This window comes from Strix aluco, chromosome 22 (genome assembly GCF_031877795.1).
Source record: "Strix aluco isolate bStrAlu1 chromosome 22, bStrAlu1.hap1, whole genome shotgun sequence".
In the NCBI taxonomy this organism is placed as follows: Eukaryota; Metazoa; Chordata; class Aves; order Strigiformes; family Strigidae; genus Strix; species Strix aluco.
In genome coordinates, this window is record NC_133952.1 from 5,328,151 (window position 1) to 5,348,590 (window position 20,440).

Here is a 20,440-nt window from a genome sequence, read left to right on the forward strand (position 1 = left end):
TGGGCAACAACAACAACAAAAAAAATCAGACAAGCCCTTTATTTCAGGAAATGCAGTAATTGTTGCTTTGGCTTGTGACATTCTTAACAGATATATCCAGTTTGAACGTGTGTGGTGTGCTTCATGCAGTACTACATTTGGAAGCCTCAGAATGGTTTCCTTGTATTACTCTTTTACAAATTTATAAAGCTTCTTGCTACCTCTGTGCAGACAGGCTGGACTGCCTTTTCACGGTCTTGATTGTGAGCTCAAGCAGAAATTCTCATTTCCTTCCCTTTTTTGAACTTCTTTAGAAGCCTTTAACACAGGTCACAGACATCCCCTGCTTGCTGGAGAGATCTTACTATGCTACAGTAGCTCTTCCTTTCAGTAAAAAAAAATAATTAAAAACTAAGCTATTACTATACAGCATCAAATAATTTCTCAACGGTGCAGTCCTTAAAAGATCCTGTCTTCCTTTAAAGGAGCACAGCTGAAGAGTGAGAAGTCTTTCTCATTACAGCCCTTGATACGTTTTACTTTTTGAACATACGGAGTAAACTAGGATTTAAAGGATTTTTAAAAGGATTTTTAAAAATGGTGGACAAACTGGGGAGGGAAGCAAAACAAACTTCCAGAATTCAACAAATACTTGTCTGCTTCTTTCTTGCACAGGTCAAAACTGGCTCGAAGACGCACGGGCCAGCTGAAGTACTGAGTCCATGTAATGTTCTCATCCGTTCGCCCTAACTCACCTTCTGATAGATAAAGTGTTACCTCTCATTTTCTCTTTGTGATTCTTGACAGTTTCTCTTGTATGTATCCTGTGGCTTAACATCCCCTACCTTCCCAACTCCTTCAGCACATTTTGTAGGTATTCTAACACTACCTTGTTTCTTTTCACTTGTACCAAGAATCGTACTAGTAGCATGTGGCCAAACAAAAAGAGAAAGAAAAAAAAAAAAATGAAAAAAATAGAGTGATTATGCACGACTCTAAAAAGAAAAAAAAAGTTATTTATTTTTTCTTATAACAATTGTTTTCCCATTCCAACTGACCTTTTGGTGTCTGTCCCACTGTCCATTGTTGTCTGTCTAGACTGCTGCAGGTTTTTCATTCAATTTGTGACTTGGCAGTAGTCATTGGTTCCCTCAGGGCAAAGTTCTAATGCCAGGGAAAGATAAATTCTTCTATGTAGACATTACCCAGCCAGGAACTGCAATAGCTCCTCAGGCTTTCTGGATCCAGCCTCTAATTTAAACTCTGTTGAAAGCTGATATTGGACAAATCTATCTGGGCAGACTGGATTTTGGACTTGGTGCAAGTTTTTGAGTTTCCAGGGTCCAACGGGCCAAGGCGTGAGCTGGAAAAACCAAGAGGAGCTGGATAGAATAATCTGCCTTTAAACTCTTGCTGTGGGGTTTTAGGTGAAGAGTGCTTGGCTTTAACTCTCCCAAAACATTAACACTCACTCCTCTGCCTCTGAACTGAGCTGAGGAGATGGAATTTGTGCTGATGTGAGGAAAAATAAAGCACATCGCTGAAATATTAGATATAATCCCTAAAGTATTCGATGCTTGGCCTCGTATTTGGCAGATGGAGAGCATTAAGCAGAAACGGGTCAGTGTGGTTGTTCCCCAGAGCGCTTTCAGGACATCACCACGAGAGGGCACTATCCCCTTTCTGCTTTTGGTCCTGACTTCTGAGTTTCTGTAGCAACAGTTGTCACCTCTCTTGGAAGAGATTGACGGTTGTCACTGGTATGTTAGGATAGACTGCTCTTCGGCGTCGTTCCGAAAGGCCTGCTTTGTGCATGCGACCCTGATCTGTAATACGACATCCCGTCTTTTCATGGGGAGAGCATCCTCTGTCTACAAAATACTTTCTAGCGCTTGCAGTATTCTCCAGGGAACAGCAGGACACTTTCACTTCCTTTTGGAATAACTGTTGAATGTCTCCTAATTTCCCTGCTACAGTTTTCATCAGCTAAAACCCCCTAGTTAGTTTTAACTTCAGAATTAATCCTTCCTGGAGGACGGATCAAGTGGACTCTGGTCCTGGTCAGTGAGGTGTAATAATTGGCTTCTTGGAGATCAGCTGTGTGGTGTTAGTTCCTGACCTGCAATGTAAGTTCTCCTTGTGGCCAAAATGGTCCTTGCCCTGAGAAAGGAAAGCAGAATGAATTTCCTTTTTGAGAAGTGAACTCATCTTTCTTAGTTAGCTTTTCAGGGAGGTTGGGGAGGGGGGTTGTTTGGGTTTTTTTACTATGTTTCAGACTGCTGTGCTATACTTTCTTGACTTACCTTGGGCACTAATAGGGCTAGCTGTGATCCTGGGCACTGTACAGGAATTTCGTCCTGAGGTTCCAACCTCTCAAAGGAGAGGTAAAAGGGTTTTGTTCTACTATTACAGTAGGCACATCTAGGCACACTCCAGCTCAAGAAGGTCATTTTGATTCAGCTCACTCATCAGCAGGTCATGCCATGCATTGGAAATTCTATGGCCAGAAGTGTACATGGGACTGGCATCAGCTGAGCAATTTTTTAGCTTTATGGGGTTTTCATTCTTCAGTAGAGTGCAATGCATAATGAGACCTCCTAAAAGCATGGTTGGCAAAGGAGCAGGGAGGTGGAGACTGACACTTGCTGGGACATATCTTCATTTATTTTGAGATTGTGCTCAAGCCAAATCATGTGCTCATGCTATCTCCTATGGTCCTCAGATTTATTTCAGAACTGGAAGCCAGAGTGAGGGAGCATCCTGGGGACCCAGGAGCATAATAAGGATGTTGTTTGTGTTTTGGGTTTTTTTTTTTTTTTTCCCCCTTCTGTTTTTGTCTTGTTTAATTGTGTGTGACTCTTAATACAGTGATGATATTCCTTTGTTACGCAATGGATGATAATGCACTTCCAGTGTGTGGAGAAGTAAGACTGCTAGTGCTGCAAGAGGGCTCCTCAGGCTGGAGCTAAGCTGATCTGAAGAATTAGGTTAATTTAAGCACTAAGTTGTTGCTGCCATCACCACTGTTTCTAATGAAAGTGGAACCAGTTTCAGGAGGCGTAGCGATTTAGGTGGTGATACTTTGTGACACACTGCGAGCATTTTAATTTTTATCTTTTTCTTTTTTTAACTAGAAGAAAACTAGTTTGCTAAGTCTTTGCTTTGGATAAGCCAGAAAATGAACTAAGGGGTTATAGGCATTGCATAGAAACATGATTAAGGGATCTTCCTTTAAAAGTAGGAAGAGACAGATGCTTATTATATGCAGAGCTGGAAGTGTTACAGCTGTGTTGGGTAAATGTTACTCTTCTAAAGACTCCAAGCAGCTTCTGATGACTTGATGTCTATGTGGATAACAGATCATCAGAAGAGCAAAATTCTATTTTTAAGCATCAGTACCTCTTAAAGCTGCATAATCTGTGACAAAATAGGTTCTTCTTGTGTGGAGTTCAAACGGGCATTACTATTTTCAGACGTACAGTTACAGTTTCTCACCAATTACTGAAGCCTACTTTGAGACATCAGTTTCCCTACTTAAAACTGGACTGAAATCAGTTCAGATTTTCTTTAAAAGGATAACTAAGCAAAAAAAAAAAAAAGTGGATTTCTATTCACTTTAAAGCTTTTTTGATGTAGCCCAACATGTTAGAAATTTCTCTTTAGACACAGACCAAGAAGGGAAAAATGTGCTAAGCTGCCTTCTCTTGACATTTAAAAACCCACTCTTGGTTACCTGCTGCGTGTATGTGAAGTCCTGGAGTCGGACAGCTCTTGGGACTCAGCCGCTGGAGACGAGGCATCATGCTGTGGGCCTGCCAGCCCATGGAGCATAAGCACTGGTAGTAAACTTGATAGGCGTTTCTTGGATAGAATGAGTGTGAAACTGTGCTGTAGTTTGGGTTTTTTATGTTCCACACTTAAAGGAAGGAGAAAATTATCTTTTTTGTCCATTGAAAACCATGTTGTTGGTGTTGGAGCTTCCTGGATATTTTGAAACTAAACTAAACCTCCTATACTGTATTTTAGAAATGCACTTTAAGTACCTTTTTAAAGAAGATTCCTATATTCTGGGATGCAGAAGGGAAGGGAATATTATTTCCAGACCACTGAGAAAAGGTTTTTTTTGGTCAGTGTCTAATAGTCCTTATTACTGATTAGCAAGGTATTTCAAAGCAAAGACTTTACTTTTTGCTGCTTGTTATCTAATTTACAGGGATTTCATTTTATGTAATGTATTGTATATTTATACATCTGTAATTAATTGCACATTAGATAAGAAAGAGGATTAGCTTTGGTATAACACCCACTGGTACTATACAATCAACTAATACTGCCTATGCATATGCATCTTTCTGGTACTCTTGCAGAGCCTTAGTTTGTGTTAGTTTTATACTGTGGTGGGTGTTTTTGTTGAAGATGCAGCTGTTGACCCGCTGCTCAAAGGAAGGATCCTAATGCTGCTCTGGAACGGTTTGCTGAATGTACTTTAAAATGGGTCTCTAACGTGTGTGTTGCATCTCTCCATTGTGGTTAATAACCCCAATATGTGGTCTGAACTGTACTGTATGTAGCAGGAATGTATTAATTTTGTGCTTCCTTGTTTAAAAACATCAGCTGTTCAAGAACAGGATTGACTTTTTTTTGTTCAGAAGGCCATTTATGCATTCTAAGTATTTGAAATCAAAACTAGTCCAACACTAACCAGATGGTTGTGTCCAATGTTATCTGGAACAGTTTTTAAATCAACAGGATCAGCTGTGCATTCAGAAAACTGAGGGTATGGAGGTCATAAGTCTTTAATTCTTAATGTTGCCAAGTTAATGGCCTGATCCTGAGCAGTCCTGAACTACTTCTTGCTTGCCTTGAAACCAGGGACTAGAAGCAGAGGGAGTCTTGAATGATCAGCACTTCCCAGGATCAGTTCTTAATTTTCCACTCTGCTTGTTCATACTTCATGTGCAGTTGATAAAGGTTCTTGAATTTGGACATGAGACATGCTGTTGCACTGAAATACATACTTCTTTTTAAATGCGTCCCCATTTCCCTGTTTAATCTCTCTGTACACAAGGTATACAAGGTATATGCTGTGTAAGTGGCCTTCTTGAACAAATCTCTTTGCAAACTGATTTCATCCCAGCGAAGGAGTGTATCAGCAACACTGTACATTAATTTCAGGTTTTCATTTTCTTATTTTATTTTGTAAATATATCTGATATTTGGAGCTTGAGTATACAAAATGTAAATATAGTTCATGTATTTGTACTAATTCTGATCCATTTGCTGTATAGCCTTAGGTGTGCAATGCAGATATCTAACTGTGTATGGTAACCTTGCACCACTGAATTGTTAGTGAACGAGGTGAAACAATAAAGGTACAACCAGTGCATTAGCAGATACAATGTGTGTTCCTTTTATTATGATTTAATGACTGGTATCTTACATTGATTACTTGTTTTCAAAACCTGTCCTGAACAAGCTTATGCTTTTGTGAGAAGAAATGTGTCTTGGCAGTTCTTGAGAAAGACAAGAGGCCCTTCTTACCCTCCCTCATCCTTCTCCCTTTGATGGGTTATGCAGCATTTCTAAGTAGTTTTGGGATGCTTTCGAAAGATTGTTGTGCTTGAAAGATAAAAGAAGGTTGTCATAGTGCAGCCAATACCGAACTTGGTTATCTGGGGGTGACCATTAAAAATGACGGGAAGCGTGTGAAATCAAACCACCAAAACATAACAACAGTCAGGTAGAAGGCACCAGCTCTGTGGTGATGCGTCAGGGAATCCCTCAGAATCGTTCTCATCTTGGTCTGATGTGGAAAGTTCTTTTAAAAGTAGCTTTTAAAAGTCGTGGTGAGGAGACTGGTCAGGGCATTCCCAAAGAATTTAAGTCTCACAAAAATGGGCTACCACTTGCTGTCAGACACCTCTTGTAACTGTCAAACAGCTACATGATGGCAAAATGCTTTTATCGGGCTGCTGGCTAGATCTGTTCTTTATCTGAAAAGCTATCATGGATGTTTTGCTGCTGTTGCCAGTTCCTGATTTTTTTTCCAATTGTGCACTAGAGTAACCTGTTAACTTTTTCTGGTTGCTCCTCTGACAGCTCGTTTAATACCGCAGAGAAGCCACTGTTTTACTGCTTTCAGATTCCTTCACTCTCAATGCTGCAAAATAAGGTGAACGAAAAAGTTGATGGGTCGGTTTGCTACCAGTCTCCATGTTTCAAATGTGCCTTTAACAGAAGGTAGACATGCTTAAAATGTAGGTTTGTCTTGGTGATGCATCTGACTGTCATGGATCAAGGGTACGAAACCAGCTTTCTTCTCTTGAACGTGATTTTAATCTCAATGCTGACACAAGGGCAGGTTTTGTTTCTTTTACCCAAATTCTAGGGCACCTCAAAGACAATCACAGCTGTGATACCTGACGTGCGCTGGCTGCAGCCGAGGAGGGTGTGACAACAGCTGCATTTAAGGCAGTGAATACTGAATAATTAATGGAGAGAAAAGACAAAGTACGCGGTGCCTGCTGGCCGCTGTTCCCGTGTCTCTGGGGTACGTGTGGGGCTCCCCTTCTGCTGGAGGATGAGCCTGTGTCCCCGTGGTTCTGGCCTTTGCGGGGGGACAGCTCAGCCTTTGGAGAGGGGACAGCCCTGGCCTGGGCCACCGTTCCGGTGCTCGGGGCCGCCTCTGCCCCGTTCCCGGCTCAGGTGCGGCAAGTACCGAGCCGGGGGGGTCTGTCCCTTTAAGGGGACGGGGCGCGCGACCCATCGGCCCATGGGCGGGGGGCGGGGCTTCCCGGCAGAGCCAATGGGCGCGCCCCGCCCCGCCCGCACGCTGAGGGCCGAGCCGGCGCCCGCCGCAGGCCGAGCCCCGGGAGCTGCCGCCGCCGCCGCCGCCGCCGCCGCCTCCAGCTCCCCCCTCCAGCTCCCCCCCAGCTGCGCTCCGCGCCGCCGCCATGGCTCAGTGAGTGCGGGCAGGGGCTCGGCCGCCTTCGCGCGTCCCTCAGGCGGGACCGTGAGCGGGCGGGGCCTCGGCACGGGGGGGGGGCGGTGCCGAAAGCGGCTCGTGGTGGTGGGAGAGCCGGGGGGTGACCCCGCTCCCGGCAGAGGCCTCTCCTGGGCAGAGGCGGGAGCGTGTCCCCGCGGGCTGAGGGGCGGGCGGGAGCCTTCCTGGCCTCTCGCTTCTGCCGAGTGACTTTCTGTGAAACCTGGTTGTCCGGCGGGCTGCTCGGGGGGAGGCGGGTGATGCCGCGCGGTCCCCGCTTTCCCGTTGGGCCGGTTCCGCGGTGCGTCCGGGAGGGAGAAGGCGGGAGAGGACGGGGCCCTCCAGCCGCCTGACGGCGGGTTGGTTCGTCACCGTTAGAGGCTCTGGGCGGCTGAGGGACCAGCAAAGAGAATAAGCGGGTTGGCTGAGAGACTTTTTGACAAAATCCGGTAGCGATCAGTTTTGGAGTCATGACTGTGAAGAGGAAACTTATTCGTGACGCGAGGAATAGAAGTAGACAGGTTGGGCTTCTCTGCGTGCACGTCCCTTGTAAACGGAATTAGACAGCCTCTAGCAGAATATCTAGCATTTTGTTTGCTCACCCGAAATCTGAGACAGTTTGCGTTGGAGAAGCAAAAAAAATGGTGTAGTGCTCAGAGGTGATGTTCTAGTGCAGCATCTTAAACGCGGAGCTGTGATAGAGCTGGATCCATCAGCAATGTATTAGAGCCGCTCTCTTTACTCCCTGCCTCCTAGTGCAATGTTCTGGATAGTTTACTCTTCTTACTCATCTAGTTGCGTTTTGGTAGTTAGGAAGAAATCTTAGTGACCTGAAACATGCTGTGTGTCAGTCTCTGCTCTGTCTGCTGGGCTGACTGGGAGCCCCGCGGGCCTCTTGCTGTAATAACCTACAGAACCAACTCAGAACATGCGCTACAGCGTTTGTAAGAAAGGGGTGGGCTGGCCTAGCAGTTGACAAGAGCAGAACAGCCTGATGGAGGATATGGATGCTAGTGCTCCATCGCTGCTGCTGAGACTTACCTGGTGTTTTTGTTCTTCCACATTCCAGAGCTGACATTGCTTTGATTGGACTGGCTGTGATGGGCCAAAACCTTATTTTGAACATGAACGACCATGGCTTTGTGGTAAGCGAAGGAAAACATTGTTCAGAAAGGCTCACTCACTAGTACTTGGGCTTGGAGCTGAGCATTTTGTGGGGTTTTGATTTTTTTTTTAACTTGTGATGGTCTAATGGGTGTTGTTTCCTCCTTTTAGTTATAATCTAGGCTGCCCTTTGCCCTGTTTCTGGAGAAAAGCAGCAGTGCATGCCTGTACTCAGCCACCTGATGTGTTGGCTACGTATGATTTTTCCCAGAAGTTTGCTTTGGGCTTGGCCATTGACCGTAGGTTCCCAAGGCACTTGCAGAGACATGCTGCAGGTTCATCCCTGCTCCGTGTCTTTAGGGAAGGTGGAAATGGGAGAGCACGTGATGCTGAACCTTGCCTCTGTAATTTGTGGTCAGAGCTAAAGTAACTGTTCCGTTGGCAGCTTTTATTAACGTGTTTTCTTGTGCCCCCAGGTTTGTGCTTTCAACAGGACAGTTTCCAAAGTGGATGACTTTCTGGCCAATGAGGCCAAGGGAACCAAAGTGATTGGTGCTCACAGCCTGGAAGAGATGGTCTCAAAGTTAAAGAAGCCCCGTCGCATTATCTTGCTGGTGAAGGCTGGAAATGCAGTGGATGACTTCATCAATAAATTGGTGAGGCAAACATCCTTTCTACCTGTGACTTCCTGCTGTCTTTTGGAGAAGTTTCCCCTAGAAGATCTCAATTATTCATTATTAATGAGGTTTCGAATACATGGAGAAAACTGAAACGCTGATTTATGTTTGGCAGGTGCCATTGTTGGAGACTGGAGACATCATAATTGATGGTGGAAATTCTGAGTATAGAGATACCACGGTAAGCCTGTTTTCTGCCTGAAGTGGATGAATAAAATACACATGATTCTTTCTCCTCTGATCATCAGAATAGTCAGTCAATAAGATGCCGTCTCCCCCTCTGCTCAGGGAAGGCCAAACTGAGTTATCTCTGCCAAACTAGACCATGCGTACTATTAAAAAGCAATTGTTACAGTAGTTAAGGGCTGTTCTATAGTATATTTTTATAGAAGTTGCCCGAATCGTCAAAGAATATTTTTACTGATATCTTTTAAAGAGTGAAGGCATTTAGAAAATCTCCTGTTATTATCTTGAAGAGTTCTCAGGGAGATTTGAAAGTCTAAGGGTGTTTATAGGTTTGTTGTTATATCTCAATCCTACATGACTACGGGAAAATTCAGTAAGACAGAACTGCTGGTTTGGCTGTCTTGGTAATGACAACAGCAGAGTAATTATCTGTTGTTTTGGTTTTTTTTGGTTTTTTTTTTTAAAAAAAAGCACTTGCTTGTGAGCAGGCTGTAACTACAGAAGTTTTAGAAGTTACCTTAGCATATCTGGGGTGCTTACATAAAAATATTGCATTCAGATTGGTACTTCTGAAGCTTAGAAGGGGTGCTGGTATTAGTCTTTCTGCTCTGACATCCTGATCTTGGATAAGTGAGTTGGCCATGCCAGAAGAAAAACCAGGTACTAAATGGGGATTAATACTTGGGAAGCTTGCAGCTCCCCTTAGGGATGTCAGCCTGTGCTTCTCTCCCACTCAGAGGGAATTAGTTTCCCTTATAGTTGTTCATGCTTGCCCCTTCACTCTGCAGTGAACTCAGCAACTCTCTTGTCTGCCTCCCCCACATCTTTGCACAGAGCGTGTATCACCTGACACTTAATTCTGAGCCTTTTCCAGCCTCGGTACTGCTCTTTTCCATCTGGTGCTTATAAGGACTTTGTTTTCTCAGCATGTCACTTTTGCAAGGATCCGTGTCAAAGCAACAGGAAGTTTCGTAACATTCACTTTGGTGTATGTACAAGCTTTCTTTGAGGTTGTCTTCTAGCACGTCCAAAGCAGAACTGAAAAACTAATTTTAGGTCTGAATTGCTAACCTTTGTTTGTAAGGCTGCGGCATTAAAATAAATTAAATAATGCTTCTCTGCTCTTTGTTCCAGAGACGTTGTAAGGAACTGCGGGAAAAGGGCATCTTATTTGTCGGAAGCGGTGTTAGTGGTGGAGAGGAGGGTGCCAGATATGGTCCTTCGCTCATGCCAGGAGGAGCCAAAGAAGCCTGGTAAGCATGAGCTAGTATATTCTTCTTCAGGATGGTCTGCAACAATCGTCTTCTGTTTGTGTTGAGAGCTGAGGGAGGGAAGGAGGAGGGTGTGGGTGTGGAGAGAACAAGATACGTTGCCATATCACTTCCTCAAGGCTCAAGATTTCTCAGCCTAGCTGGGGTCATGGGGCAGTGCTGACTTTTCATGGCAGGCAGAACAAAGGCAGGTTTTTCTTCCAGGAATTCACAGGCAAAAGTAGTACCTACAGAAATCTGAAGGCAGAAACGTGTGCCAGGGGAGAAAAGAATTTTGTTGAAATTTTTAAAAAGTACTGTTCTTGATTATGATTTTTCTTCTGGAGCCCTACGCACTTGGAAGGCTGTTAACCATGAAACAGGCAGCAGCAAACACCCCTCCTCATAAAAGGAGGCTTCAGTACTCCTTTGTACTGACTATTGAATACATTAATTTTTTTGCAAGTTTCTGCCATGCTGCTCTTTTGTACTCATGTTTCTGTGAAGGACTGTACAGCAGTGTTCATATTAGACTTTATCCCTGGTTGCTCATTCTCTCTGTAAATGTAGAAAGAAAATGTGTGTCTGGGCTTTACCTGAGCTTTAAAATTTCTTAAGTCCCTGTCTTTTTGCATTAGTATTTCGTACCAATATCAGCCTGTTCAAATTTGATGGCACAAAGCCAGAAGCGACGTAACAGTAATCTGCTGTCTGATCATTTTTTTGCCATAAACAGCTCCGTAGACACCTTCTGTTTGCCACCCTTACCTGAACTGTGTCCCCCACCTCTGTCAAGCACCTGCAGCCCATGTGCCACCCATGCTCCTTTCCCAGGGGTCGTTCTACATGATTTACTACACTTGGAGAGCCTGGCAATGACAAAAGCTCATAATTACTGCAGTAAGGCAGATAACTATATCCTGACTTGCATTCGTGGAGTTTCTTCCCTCCTTCCCTCTCCTCCTCCAGATCACCCTGGATTTTTCTTGTGGCTAAAGAACAGAATGGGATTTTGTTTCAGCTCCGAGTGTGAGCCTGTATCATAACTTGCCTCTATTTCCCCATTTCTAAAATGGAGAAGATAATATTTGGGTTCCTTTAGGTTCATTAAGCTTGTCTGCACAGTACTATAAGTGTGACATGGGCTGTCCTCATTTCTAGCAAACAGTGTCTAGTTCTGGGAAAAACATACATTTTATTTGACATTGCTGTGTGGTGGGTTATCAACCTGCCAGCATGCCCTCACCCCAAGCTGCCTTTTGGCATCATAACGATGGATATTATTTTTTTTTTTTCCTTGTGGTGTTTATGTCCTCTGCCTATCTGCTGAGGCATATTATTTCTCCCCACAGGCCCCACATCAAGACCATATTTCAAAGCATTGCTGCTAAAGTGGGATCTGGGGAACCTTGTTGTGACTGGGTAAATATTTATTTGATACTGACTTTAACTTGTGGTTAGAGCCATGCTTAGGTAGATCAGTTGCTGAAGCTCATGCATGTTTGTCCTTAATAAAATCAGCGTCATTAGTGAGTTGATTTTTTGGCTGACTGCATTCAATTCAAATCTACTGTCTCTGATAACTTGTCCTGTACGATGGAAAGACAAAGTCTTATGGCTGGGTCGTGCTGGGGGAGCTAAATGGATCTGTGACCCACAGTGTTTTCAGTTAGCACTGGGCTTGCGTACTTCCTTCCTTTAGGCAGAAGGAAGCCCTAGGCAGGTATAAAACACTGGAAGTGGGGACAGCACTGTTACTGATGGCATTTTTGGATGTTTCCTGACAGGTAGGGGATGAGGGCGCCGGACACTTTGTGAAGATGGTGCACAATGGGATTGAATATGGAGACATGCAGCTGATCTGTGAGGCTTACCACCTGATGAAAGATGTGGTGGGCATGGAGCATGATGAGATGTCAGAGGTAATCGCTGGTTTTTAGTGTCTTGCCTTCTTGAGCCATGCGGCTGGCTGCCGTTGATGGAGGCAGCTGGCCTTGAGTAAAGCTGCTGTATGTACGTGAAGTTAATTTTTCTGACGTGCCTTTTGCCACGGCAGTGCACCATATTCCTGAGCTTCAAATGGGGTAGGGAGCAGCAAGCACGTGCACCTGAATGTTTATAGAAGTTGTCTAAACTCCCAGTCTACAGTTGATTTCTCCCAGGAAGCACCTTCTTGTATAGAGATATGAATTACTTGAGCGTTATAATCAAGCAGGCAAATCTTGCAAAGACCTTGTTGAAGCAAGTTAATAAATATGATGTGTCTTGAGAGGGCAGTTCTGTTTCCCACCTTCAGTGCCTGCAGTGATGGGCAACAGGATGAGCCGTGCCTCTGCCCTCGCAGTTGGAGGTGGGTGCTCTGCAGCTCTGAGTCTGGGGTGTGCTCCTTCCAGTGCCGGGCTCCTGCACAGTGGCCTTCCAGCAGCGCTGGAATTGTCAGTAGATGTAACCAGTAACAGAGATATATGGCCCTCTTCTGTATGTATACACATATGTGTGTTCATGTATACTTACATCGATAAATCAGTTTATATATATGTAGTAGATACATAGTAAATCAGGTATGTTTTCTCCTCTTCCAGGTATTTCAGGAATGGAATAAGACAGAGTTGGACTCTTTCCTGATTGAAATCACAGCCAATATTCTCAAGTTCAAAGACAGCGATGGTAAATACCTCCTCCCAAAGATCAAGGACAGCGCAGGACAAAAAGGCACAGGAAAGTGGACAGCCATTTCCGCCCTGGAATATGGAGTCCCTGTCACACTCATAGGTAACTGGTTCTTTTGGTCTGGCCTCATCTTTCCTACCTGCATGTACCCCATCACAGTAAGGAGCGTGGTGATAAGTAATCTCAGAAATGAGCCCACACTAGGCTTGCAGAAGAGGCTTTTCTAGGTGTAGCTGTTGCAGTCTTTCTACCCTTGAGAGACGTTACTGTTTTTCTTTGCTGGACTTGTTTTTACCTTGTTATCATGCCTTTGTCCACGGTATCCTCCAGTGCTGGTGATGGCTCGGAGACAGGTTAACGTAAGTGCCGTGCTAGAAGTGTCATGCTAGATTGATGCAATGTTCCTCCCTGTAATCCTCCACCTTACTTGCTACTCCAAGTCCCACCATAGCCTAAAAAAAAAAAAGGTGGAGGCAGGACACCCTCAAAACCTTGTTGCTTGTCTACTGCTTGATAAGTACTTAGACTTCTCTGAAGGCATAAATTACTTTTCATTATTTTTTTCTACCTAAGTCTTCTGTTTCTGTGTTTCAGTATAATTTAGCTAAGCCAGCATTAGTGTGACTAAACAGGAACATGAGGGCCGGACTGTATTGTGGGTTGAGAAGCACAGACAGATTTTTTTGAGAATAGCAGCAGACTGCTACCTTATGATGGTGGCTGCTGTTTTTCCACCACGACACTTGATTGTGGTGTTTCTTTATACACTCTGGACTGCTGCTAGTTTTTCTTTTGTGGCTAATCAGGCTGCTGATCCAAAGCCAAACTAAGATGATGGAAATGTATTTTGTAATTGCTTTGACTTATATCCCTAAAGATTGAGAACTTACCTGCTCACATACATCCCTAACAGTCTCCTTACCTACCCTTCAATCTAACCTGGCTGCTGAGGGGACTTGTGACACAGGAGGTGTAATACAGCCACAACACATTCATAGTGCTCTCTTGCCACGGGTCCAATGTAGACTTTCTCACTGAGTAAATAAGATGACTCAACAGGTTCTTTGCTCTTGGATTGGCTTTAATTTTCATGGTTTCTCTACCTCATTTTCCTTTGCCTTGGACGGTCAATTCCTGTTGTATTAGAAGATAAGAAAAACTATGTTCAGTAGGCTAAAAGAGTAACTGCAGTGATAGCTATCAGAGAAACATGGCTGCACTCCAACAACATATTTTTACAAAACAAGTTTTGTAAATGGTTTAAATATTCTACTACAGCTATAAGCTTTCAGTTCTAGGCTTGAAACGGTGTTTCTTGCTTGTGCTGTCAATATTCTCCTGTTTGGGCTTCTTGCAAAGACCAAGGGTGGAGGAGACGCTCCCTAATTAGTCCTCTGCAGTGCCTGGGGAGCATTGTTAGGTAATGATGAGTTGATAGGGAAGTATGTGCAATAGCCCTTGTGCAAACAGGGCCGTTCTTAGGGCAGTTGCTGTGTGTGTGGTTTTACCACATAAGCATGACTTGCAGACTTCTGCTTGTAAAAGCAGTGTCATGCTACTCCTGCTTTTTCCTGGTTTTCCCCCCACACTTCTCCTCCCCAGTGCAGGAGGACGTTTTTGCAGAAACGGAGAGGAGCCAGTTCTGATTTTGTTAATCCTACTGCAGGGAGGATCCAGAGTCTTGTGAAAACATTACTCATTCATCTTTTTTTTGGTTGGTTTGTTTCAGGGTTTGGGATTTTTTTTGTAATTCATGACTCACTTAAAAGGTGGAAGAAAAGTTCAGTATGAAGACTATTATAAACTTGATCGCTTTCCTTCTATCAGACCCTGGAAAGGAAATTTTTTTTTTTTTTTTCCATTTAACAATACTGTCTTCAATTGCAAATAAGTACAACTTCAAACAGCATGATTAGGAATGGACTGAGCCAGATCAAGAGATTGGCATTCAGGCTTTCTCTTTAGAAGCTGAAGATAGTGCTTGGCGAACTCCGTAGCCCTGGTGAATGACATTTAGTAACCTGCTTAGTGATGTTATAAAACTTTCTTACGGGCTTCTGAATACTAGTGTTATGGGCCTATCAGATTTGTAAAACTTATTTCCTCTTCTAAGTTAACCTGCTGATTTATTCTTGATTTTAATTGCTCTTATTTTGTATGTGTGTATTTCAAAGCACGTCTAGTTAATGTAAGTTGGCATTTATGCAACAGCTTTTTATCTTCAAAACATGATACAATAATTAGTGAAGTCTTCAGCCTCACCTGTCCCTAGGCTGCAGTGCAACTGTCTGTCTTTTATAGAGAGGAAGAGAATTTGAAGTAAATTCTTAAAACTAAGAGCTGGTGAAGGTTCCTGGGTATAAATTTTCATGTGGATGACTTGTGGCTTTTTTTCTTTATCATTTGAGAGCTGTATCAGTCAATATTTACCCCGCGGTTATGCTGACTGGCAGTTTGGTCCCTCAGTAATGCTGTTAATTGATTTCTACATCTCTCTTCCCCTGTGACTGTCTCACTGTGTATGTGGCTCATCATTCAGTGGCACTGTCACTGCGTGCTTGAGGACAAGTATCTCAGGCCTTACCAGTGATGCTGAACTTTCTAATTTCTCCCTTTTCCTACCATACTTAAAGGTGAAGCTGTGTTTGCACGGTGCCTGTCTTCCCTCAAGGATGAGAGAGTACAGGCCAGTAAGCTGCTGGGTGGGCCTAAAATTACTCAGTTTGGTGGGAACAAGAAGGCTTTTCTGGAGGACATACGCAAGGTGAGTCATTGTGCTTGCCAGAGTGCTGTATTAAAGCTGCATATCAAAGCAGGTTTTGGATGCTGCAAACCCTGGTGAGGAGCTCTCGTGTTTACATTTCATGACAGTTGGTTCCTGCTTCAGCTGTCCCATTGTGTGTTGTCTAGTGGTGTCCAAAAAACCTAGTGTGACCAGTTCTTTTCCTGACCAAAGAACAGGCCTGAAGGAATTCAAGTCTAAGCCACGGTGGGCAGTGACAACTAGCTGGAGTGCAGAGGTCATAATTCATGCACGGGAGCTTACTTTTTCATACCTCAACACTTCCATCTTTGTAATGGGGATAATAGCTCTTGATCGCTCTCTGTTGAGCCCAAACTTCCGAACAAGTAGAATGGATATTTTGGTTCCCAAATAGCTGGAATGGCTACTGTACTCATCCCTGACGAGATGTGGACTGAACAGAACTTGTACACTGGGCAGTTTCTCGTTCAACTTTGAGGGATTTCACTTGGCATGTGAATTTGGTTTTTTAGGCCCTGTATGCTTCCAAGATTATCTCATACGCTCAAGGCTTCATGCTGCTGAGACAAGCAGCCAAAGAATTTGGCTGGACGCTGAATTACGGTGGCATTGCACTGATGTGGAGGGGAGGCTGCATCATCAGAAGGTAATTGAGATGAGGAGGTAACTTAGTTGCTGAGGGGAGAAGAATGGACAATTTAGCTTATGTGGAGCTAGACTGACAAGCCTAGAGATTTTCCTGGAAAATCCATGGTGCTAATCTGCTGATAGGATACTGAGAGGCTGTTTCTGTAGATGGCACTAAAGGTTACAAGATGAAGCCAATTAGCTACTGCAGATTTTCTTCAATCTTTGTTTTGTTTGCATCTTTCTCAGTGTTTGGAATCCGAGTCTGACAGAGTCAAATTTTGGCACTGTAAGTTTTGGATTGTGTGCCTTTATTGGAAGCTGTGAAATTTTATTTCTGGTTTACATGTGTTCTGCCTAGTGTGTTCCTGGGAAAAATCAAAGATGCTTTTGATCGAAACCCTGAGCTCCAGAATTTGCTGTTGGATGATTTCTTCAAGACAGCTGTTGAAAACTGTCAGGTGAGTTTCTAAGTAAGAAAGAACATAAAACCAATAGTTTACAGTCTGGGCTTCTTCAGCTTCTTTCCCGGGAGTTACGTTCACAAGTATATTTAGACTGAAAAATGAAAAGGTAGAGAACACCCTTGAAACCTATTTATACAGCATCCTTAATCCCAAAGATCTCTAAAACAATCCTTAAATTCTTTGGGGCTGTGTATGTGTATCTGTACGCACGTAATGTATGCATGTAGGAATTCATCTTCTATGGCTTCATGGTACCCTTCTTTAGTAGAACATAGCAGTCTTGCAGGAACAGGACAGGAAGAAATCTGTATGGCTGGAGCTGGTTAAAACTGAACAAGAAGGTTACTGTGATGAGGTAGGCTCTGCTGAGGTCCAAACTAGAATCTTGCCAGACACCAGGGTTAGCGACCTGTCCTTGAAAAAATGCCTACAAATGCCTCTTGCCTCTATTTCATCAGAAAGTTGAAGAATATTAGTTCTAAATGAAGGAAAAAAGGGGTTGCATCACTGAAGCACTGCTTTATAAATAAGCATCCAGATACATCAAGCGATGAACCCAGGTCTCAAGTAATGTTGCAAGGTAGATTTGTACTGTCAACCTAAAGATAATACAGGAGCAATCAAACATACAGTCCTTGTTGTGTCACGGTTCTTCCCTTTGATACTAGCCATGCTACTATTAGAAAGTTAAGGCTTCCATTTTACTACTACAGAAGAGCCTTAGGCAGAAATCTAGCAATTCAGAAGAACCACGATGTCAGGAAGAAAGGGTCTAGTCTGTGTGAACATTCTCATCACTGCCCTGTATCTTGTGCCTACTGTGCACTTGGATTTCAGTTGTGCAGAGTATAAAGCTTCTATTACCATTGTTTGCAGTAGCACTGAAATAAGAGTGTTCCAGATTCGGACACTGTCCAAACTGTCCTGATTTGGATGGAGTTGACAGGCAGAACTAAAACCAGATTATCTGACCAAAACCAGTCATATATTATCATTAATAATTCTTTTAACTGAAGCTGAGTATTCCATGCAGGTTAGTAAATCAGATGTACAGTTGAAATGAGAATTATCCACATGTCTGAAGTATTGTGCTGACCTCTTATGCCCTTGGGATGGGCTTTGTACTGTGCTTGATTAGAGGTCCTGAAAGTGCCTCAGTGTTTGCTCAGTATGTTCCCCACTGTCTTCGTGCTTTTGGGATGCACTGAGTAGGCTTGTGCAAGAGCAACGTGCTTGGTTGCATGTGAAGTGTATGTCAGCACTTACTGGCCTGTTTGTCAACTCTGTCTTACTTGCCATTAATTTGGGTCAACCTTGTTTATGTAAAATCAGGAATGTTGCTCAGAAAATGAGAAAATTGCTCAGACTTGGTCATTAGATTTCATATAACATGAAATAGGACATGCTATTGTACCCAAATAGTTCATATGCCTGCACATACCTCTGAGCAAGCACTGATTACTTTCTTTTTTCTTTCCCCCCTGCCCCCTTCCTCTGTCCCAGGACTCCTGGCGACGTGTGATCAGTACGGGAGTACAGATCGGTATCCCTATGCCCTGCTTCACTACAGCACTTTCTTTTTATGATGGATACAGGCATGAAATATTACCAGCTAACCTGATTCAGGTAGGTGCCTGAAATAGTGTAGCAGATCTTCTGGCTATTGAAATATCATGATGTTATTTAAATACTGGTCTAAAGGCCATGATGGCAGTATGTCCTAACCACTCCAGCATTGCAAAGATAAAGGCATAGATTGCCTAATATAATTCTGTTAAACCCGAAATTCACAGCAGTGAAAGTCTATGAGATGTCTGGATAAAGAAGACCAGAGGTACTGGTGTGACAGTGCCCAGCATGTGTTAGTATTCAATCTGTGAACCAAGGGTAATGACATCTTTGAATCAAAATGCTTTATAAAAAGAAGTATCTTTGAACCTTTGGATGTATCTCAGTGCTTATTTTTTAGATTAGTATATAGCAGAAATAATATAATTGTCTTTCTACAGAACTCCTAATTACTAGTTATTAGTAAATGTTTCATTGCAGTGATTTTGCTAATAATGAGAAAATAAGTTTGACTGTTATAATATTGGAGTCAGATCTTATTTCTAGTATTCCTATAGTCAAGTATCAGTAGGTGCAACTTCTACTGCCTGTGATATTGATGTGTCTGTTTTGTGTGTGTGTGTGTTCTTATTCTAGGCTCAACGCGATTACTTTGGTGCACATACCTATGAATTACTATCGAAGCCAGGTGTATTTATCCATACTAACTGGACAGGCCACGGCGGAAGTGTGTCCTCTTCTGCCTACAATGTCTAATGGAAATACTTCCTCTTGAGGCCCAGATACTGTAGATCTCAGATGTTCCTCCTAGATTACCACTTTTTACTGTACTGTGCTAGAACTTGTGTTTGTACACTTTTGTAATAACTTGTGGGTATATTTCATATATATATATCTCAATATATATATATCTCATATAAGAAAACTAAATAAATTTGCTTATAAATGCATTGAGGTGTTTTCTTTCCGCTGCTGCTGGTCAAAACTGGCTACAATGTCTTTTGTGCAGTATTTAATAGAATACATTTTATAATGATAATATTTCTGATGTATTATAGTGCATAAACTCGTAGGGATCAAGATAGAGATGACTGCATTTCAATAATTGCTAAAGTGGAGAATGGCAGACAGCACAGCAACGCTACACCAGATTCCAGGGAGGTAAAGGCCTTTTTTTGGTTGCCGTTGTTTATTCATAACAGGCAGTAGTTTGGTTCTTAAAGATGAATTTCTGGGTGTTCGCCCGCACACAGTCTCGCACACAGAGCCCTGCTTGTTTTCTGTGAAAGGCTGAAGGGTGGGATGGGTTGTGGAGAAACTTGAATGCAGGTCAAGGGTGTCAAGACTGATACTCCTGTCACTAAGCCATTCTCCTTCCAACCCTTGTTCCCAGTTTTAAGTTCTGCCATAAACTGTTGGCTTAGCTGTGTGCTTGCAGTCTTTTCCCCAAATCTCCCCGCTTCTTTGCCTCCTCTTCCCATGGGGCAATTAAAAATACCTGCAGTAGCATGCAAAGCTGGCCCTATTTGATATCCTCTTCCTCCAATCCCACAGTAAATAATTTTCAGGACTTTTGAAAATTCACCTGGGTGCCTGTGCCTTTTTTTTCCCTCAGAACCTCTCAAGTGTTAAATTTTGTGCTGTGCTGTGATTTTTATATTAATTTTTTTTCTCCATTTGTTTCTGCTAAGACAGCTATTTAGTTATTAGTTGAATATCTGTGTAATTAGCAAAAGATTGCTTTGAATTTAAAGCAACTTTTCTCCAAATTATGTTGTAAGACTTAGGAATCCCGTAAAATAAATGTGTGACAAGTTGCAGGCAATAGTGATAATCTGGAGGGTCACGAATATTTTCGTGGTCAGTTTGCCCCAGCATCTCCAGCAGGAGAACTGTATTAGAAACTACCGTGGTGTACAGCAGGAACAGTTTTGCTGGTTTATTGTGTGTATAGGCCTTGTGTTTTGGGGGGAAAACGGGACCCTCCCGCCACGCTACGATACTAGTGCTGGGGAAAATACCTACTCTGGGGTCCCCTTGTGCTGCGCCCTGAGAGCTGCTCGGCCGGGGTCAGCAGGGTGTGCCCCGAGAAGGGGAGGGATGGGACACGGGCTCATCTTGCTTGACGTCCGTCTTACGAGCTTCTGTTTGATCTCCGCCGGACA

General features: G+C 43.2%; 2 protein-coding genes across 15 annotated transcripts in view; both read left to right on the forward strand.

The window, feature by feature from the left end:
• Nucleotides 1–5,378, forward strand: part of KIF1B (kinesin family member 1B) — a 96,149-nt gene extending 90,771 nt beyond the window's left edge. For all 13 annotated transcript variants that reach the window (XM_074848478.1, XM_074848480.1, XM_074848479.1 and 10 more), the window contains one exon: nucleotides 655–5,378. In XM_074848478.1, the coding sequence (XP_074704579.1) occupies nucleotides 655–697 (43 nt within the window). In that variant the 3' untranslated portion in view covers nucleotides 698–5,378. The remainder of the gene's footprint in view (nucleotides 1–654) is intronic.
• A 1,427-nt stretch (nucleotides 5,379–6,805) lies between these two features.
• Nucleotides 6,806–19,225, forward strand: PGD (phosphogluconate dehydrogenase). Of its 2 annotated transcripts, none has more exons than XM_074848494.1 (13): nucleotides 6,806–6,940; nucleotides 8,031–8,106; nucleotides 8,542–8,721; nucleotides 8,858–8,923; nucleotides 10,063–10,181; nucleotides 11,531–11,600; nucleotides 11,966–12,100; nucleotides 12,761–12,950; nucleotides 15,482–15,612; nucleotides 16,125–16,258; nucleotides 16,601–16,700; nucleotides 18,210–18,332; nucleotides 18,912–19,225. In XM_074848494.1, the coding sequence occupies exons 1-13, from the start codon at nucleotides 6,933–6,935 to the stop codon at nucleotides 19,029–19,031; spliced, it is 1,452 nt and encodes a 483-aa protein (XP_074704595.1). In that variant the 5' UTR covers nucleotides 6,806–6,932; the 3' UTR covers nucleotides 19,032–19,225. The 2 variants fall into 2 exon arrangements, with proteins under 2 accessions (XP_074704595.1, XP_074704596.1); XM_074848495.1 differs by lacking the exon at nucleotides 6,806–6,940 and adding an exon at nucleotides 7,370–7,482.
• The last annotated feature ends 1,215 nt before the right edge of the window (nucleotides 19,226–20,440 follow it).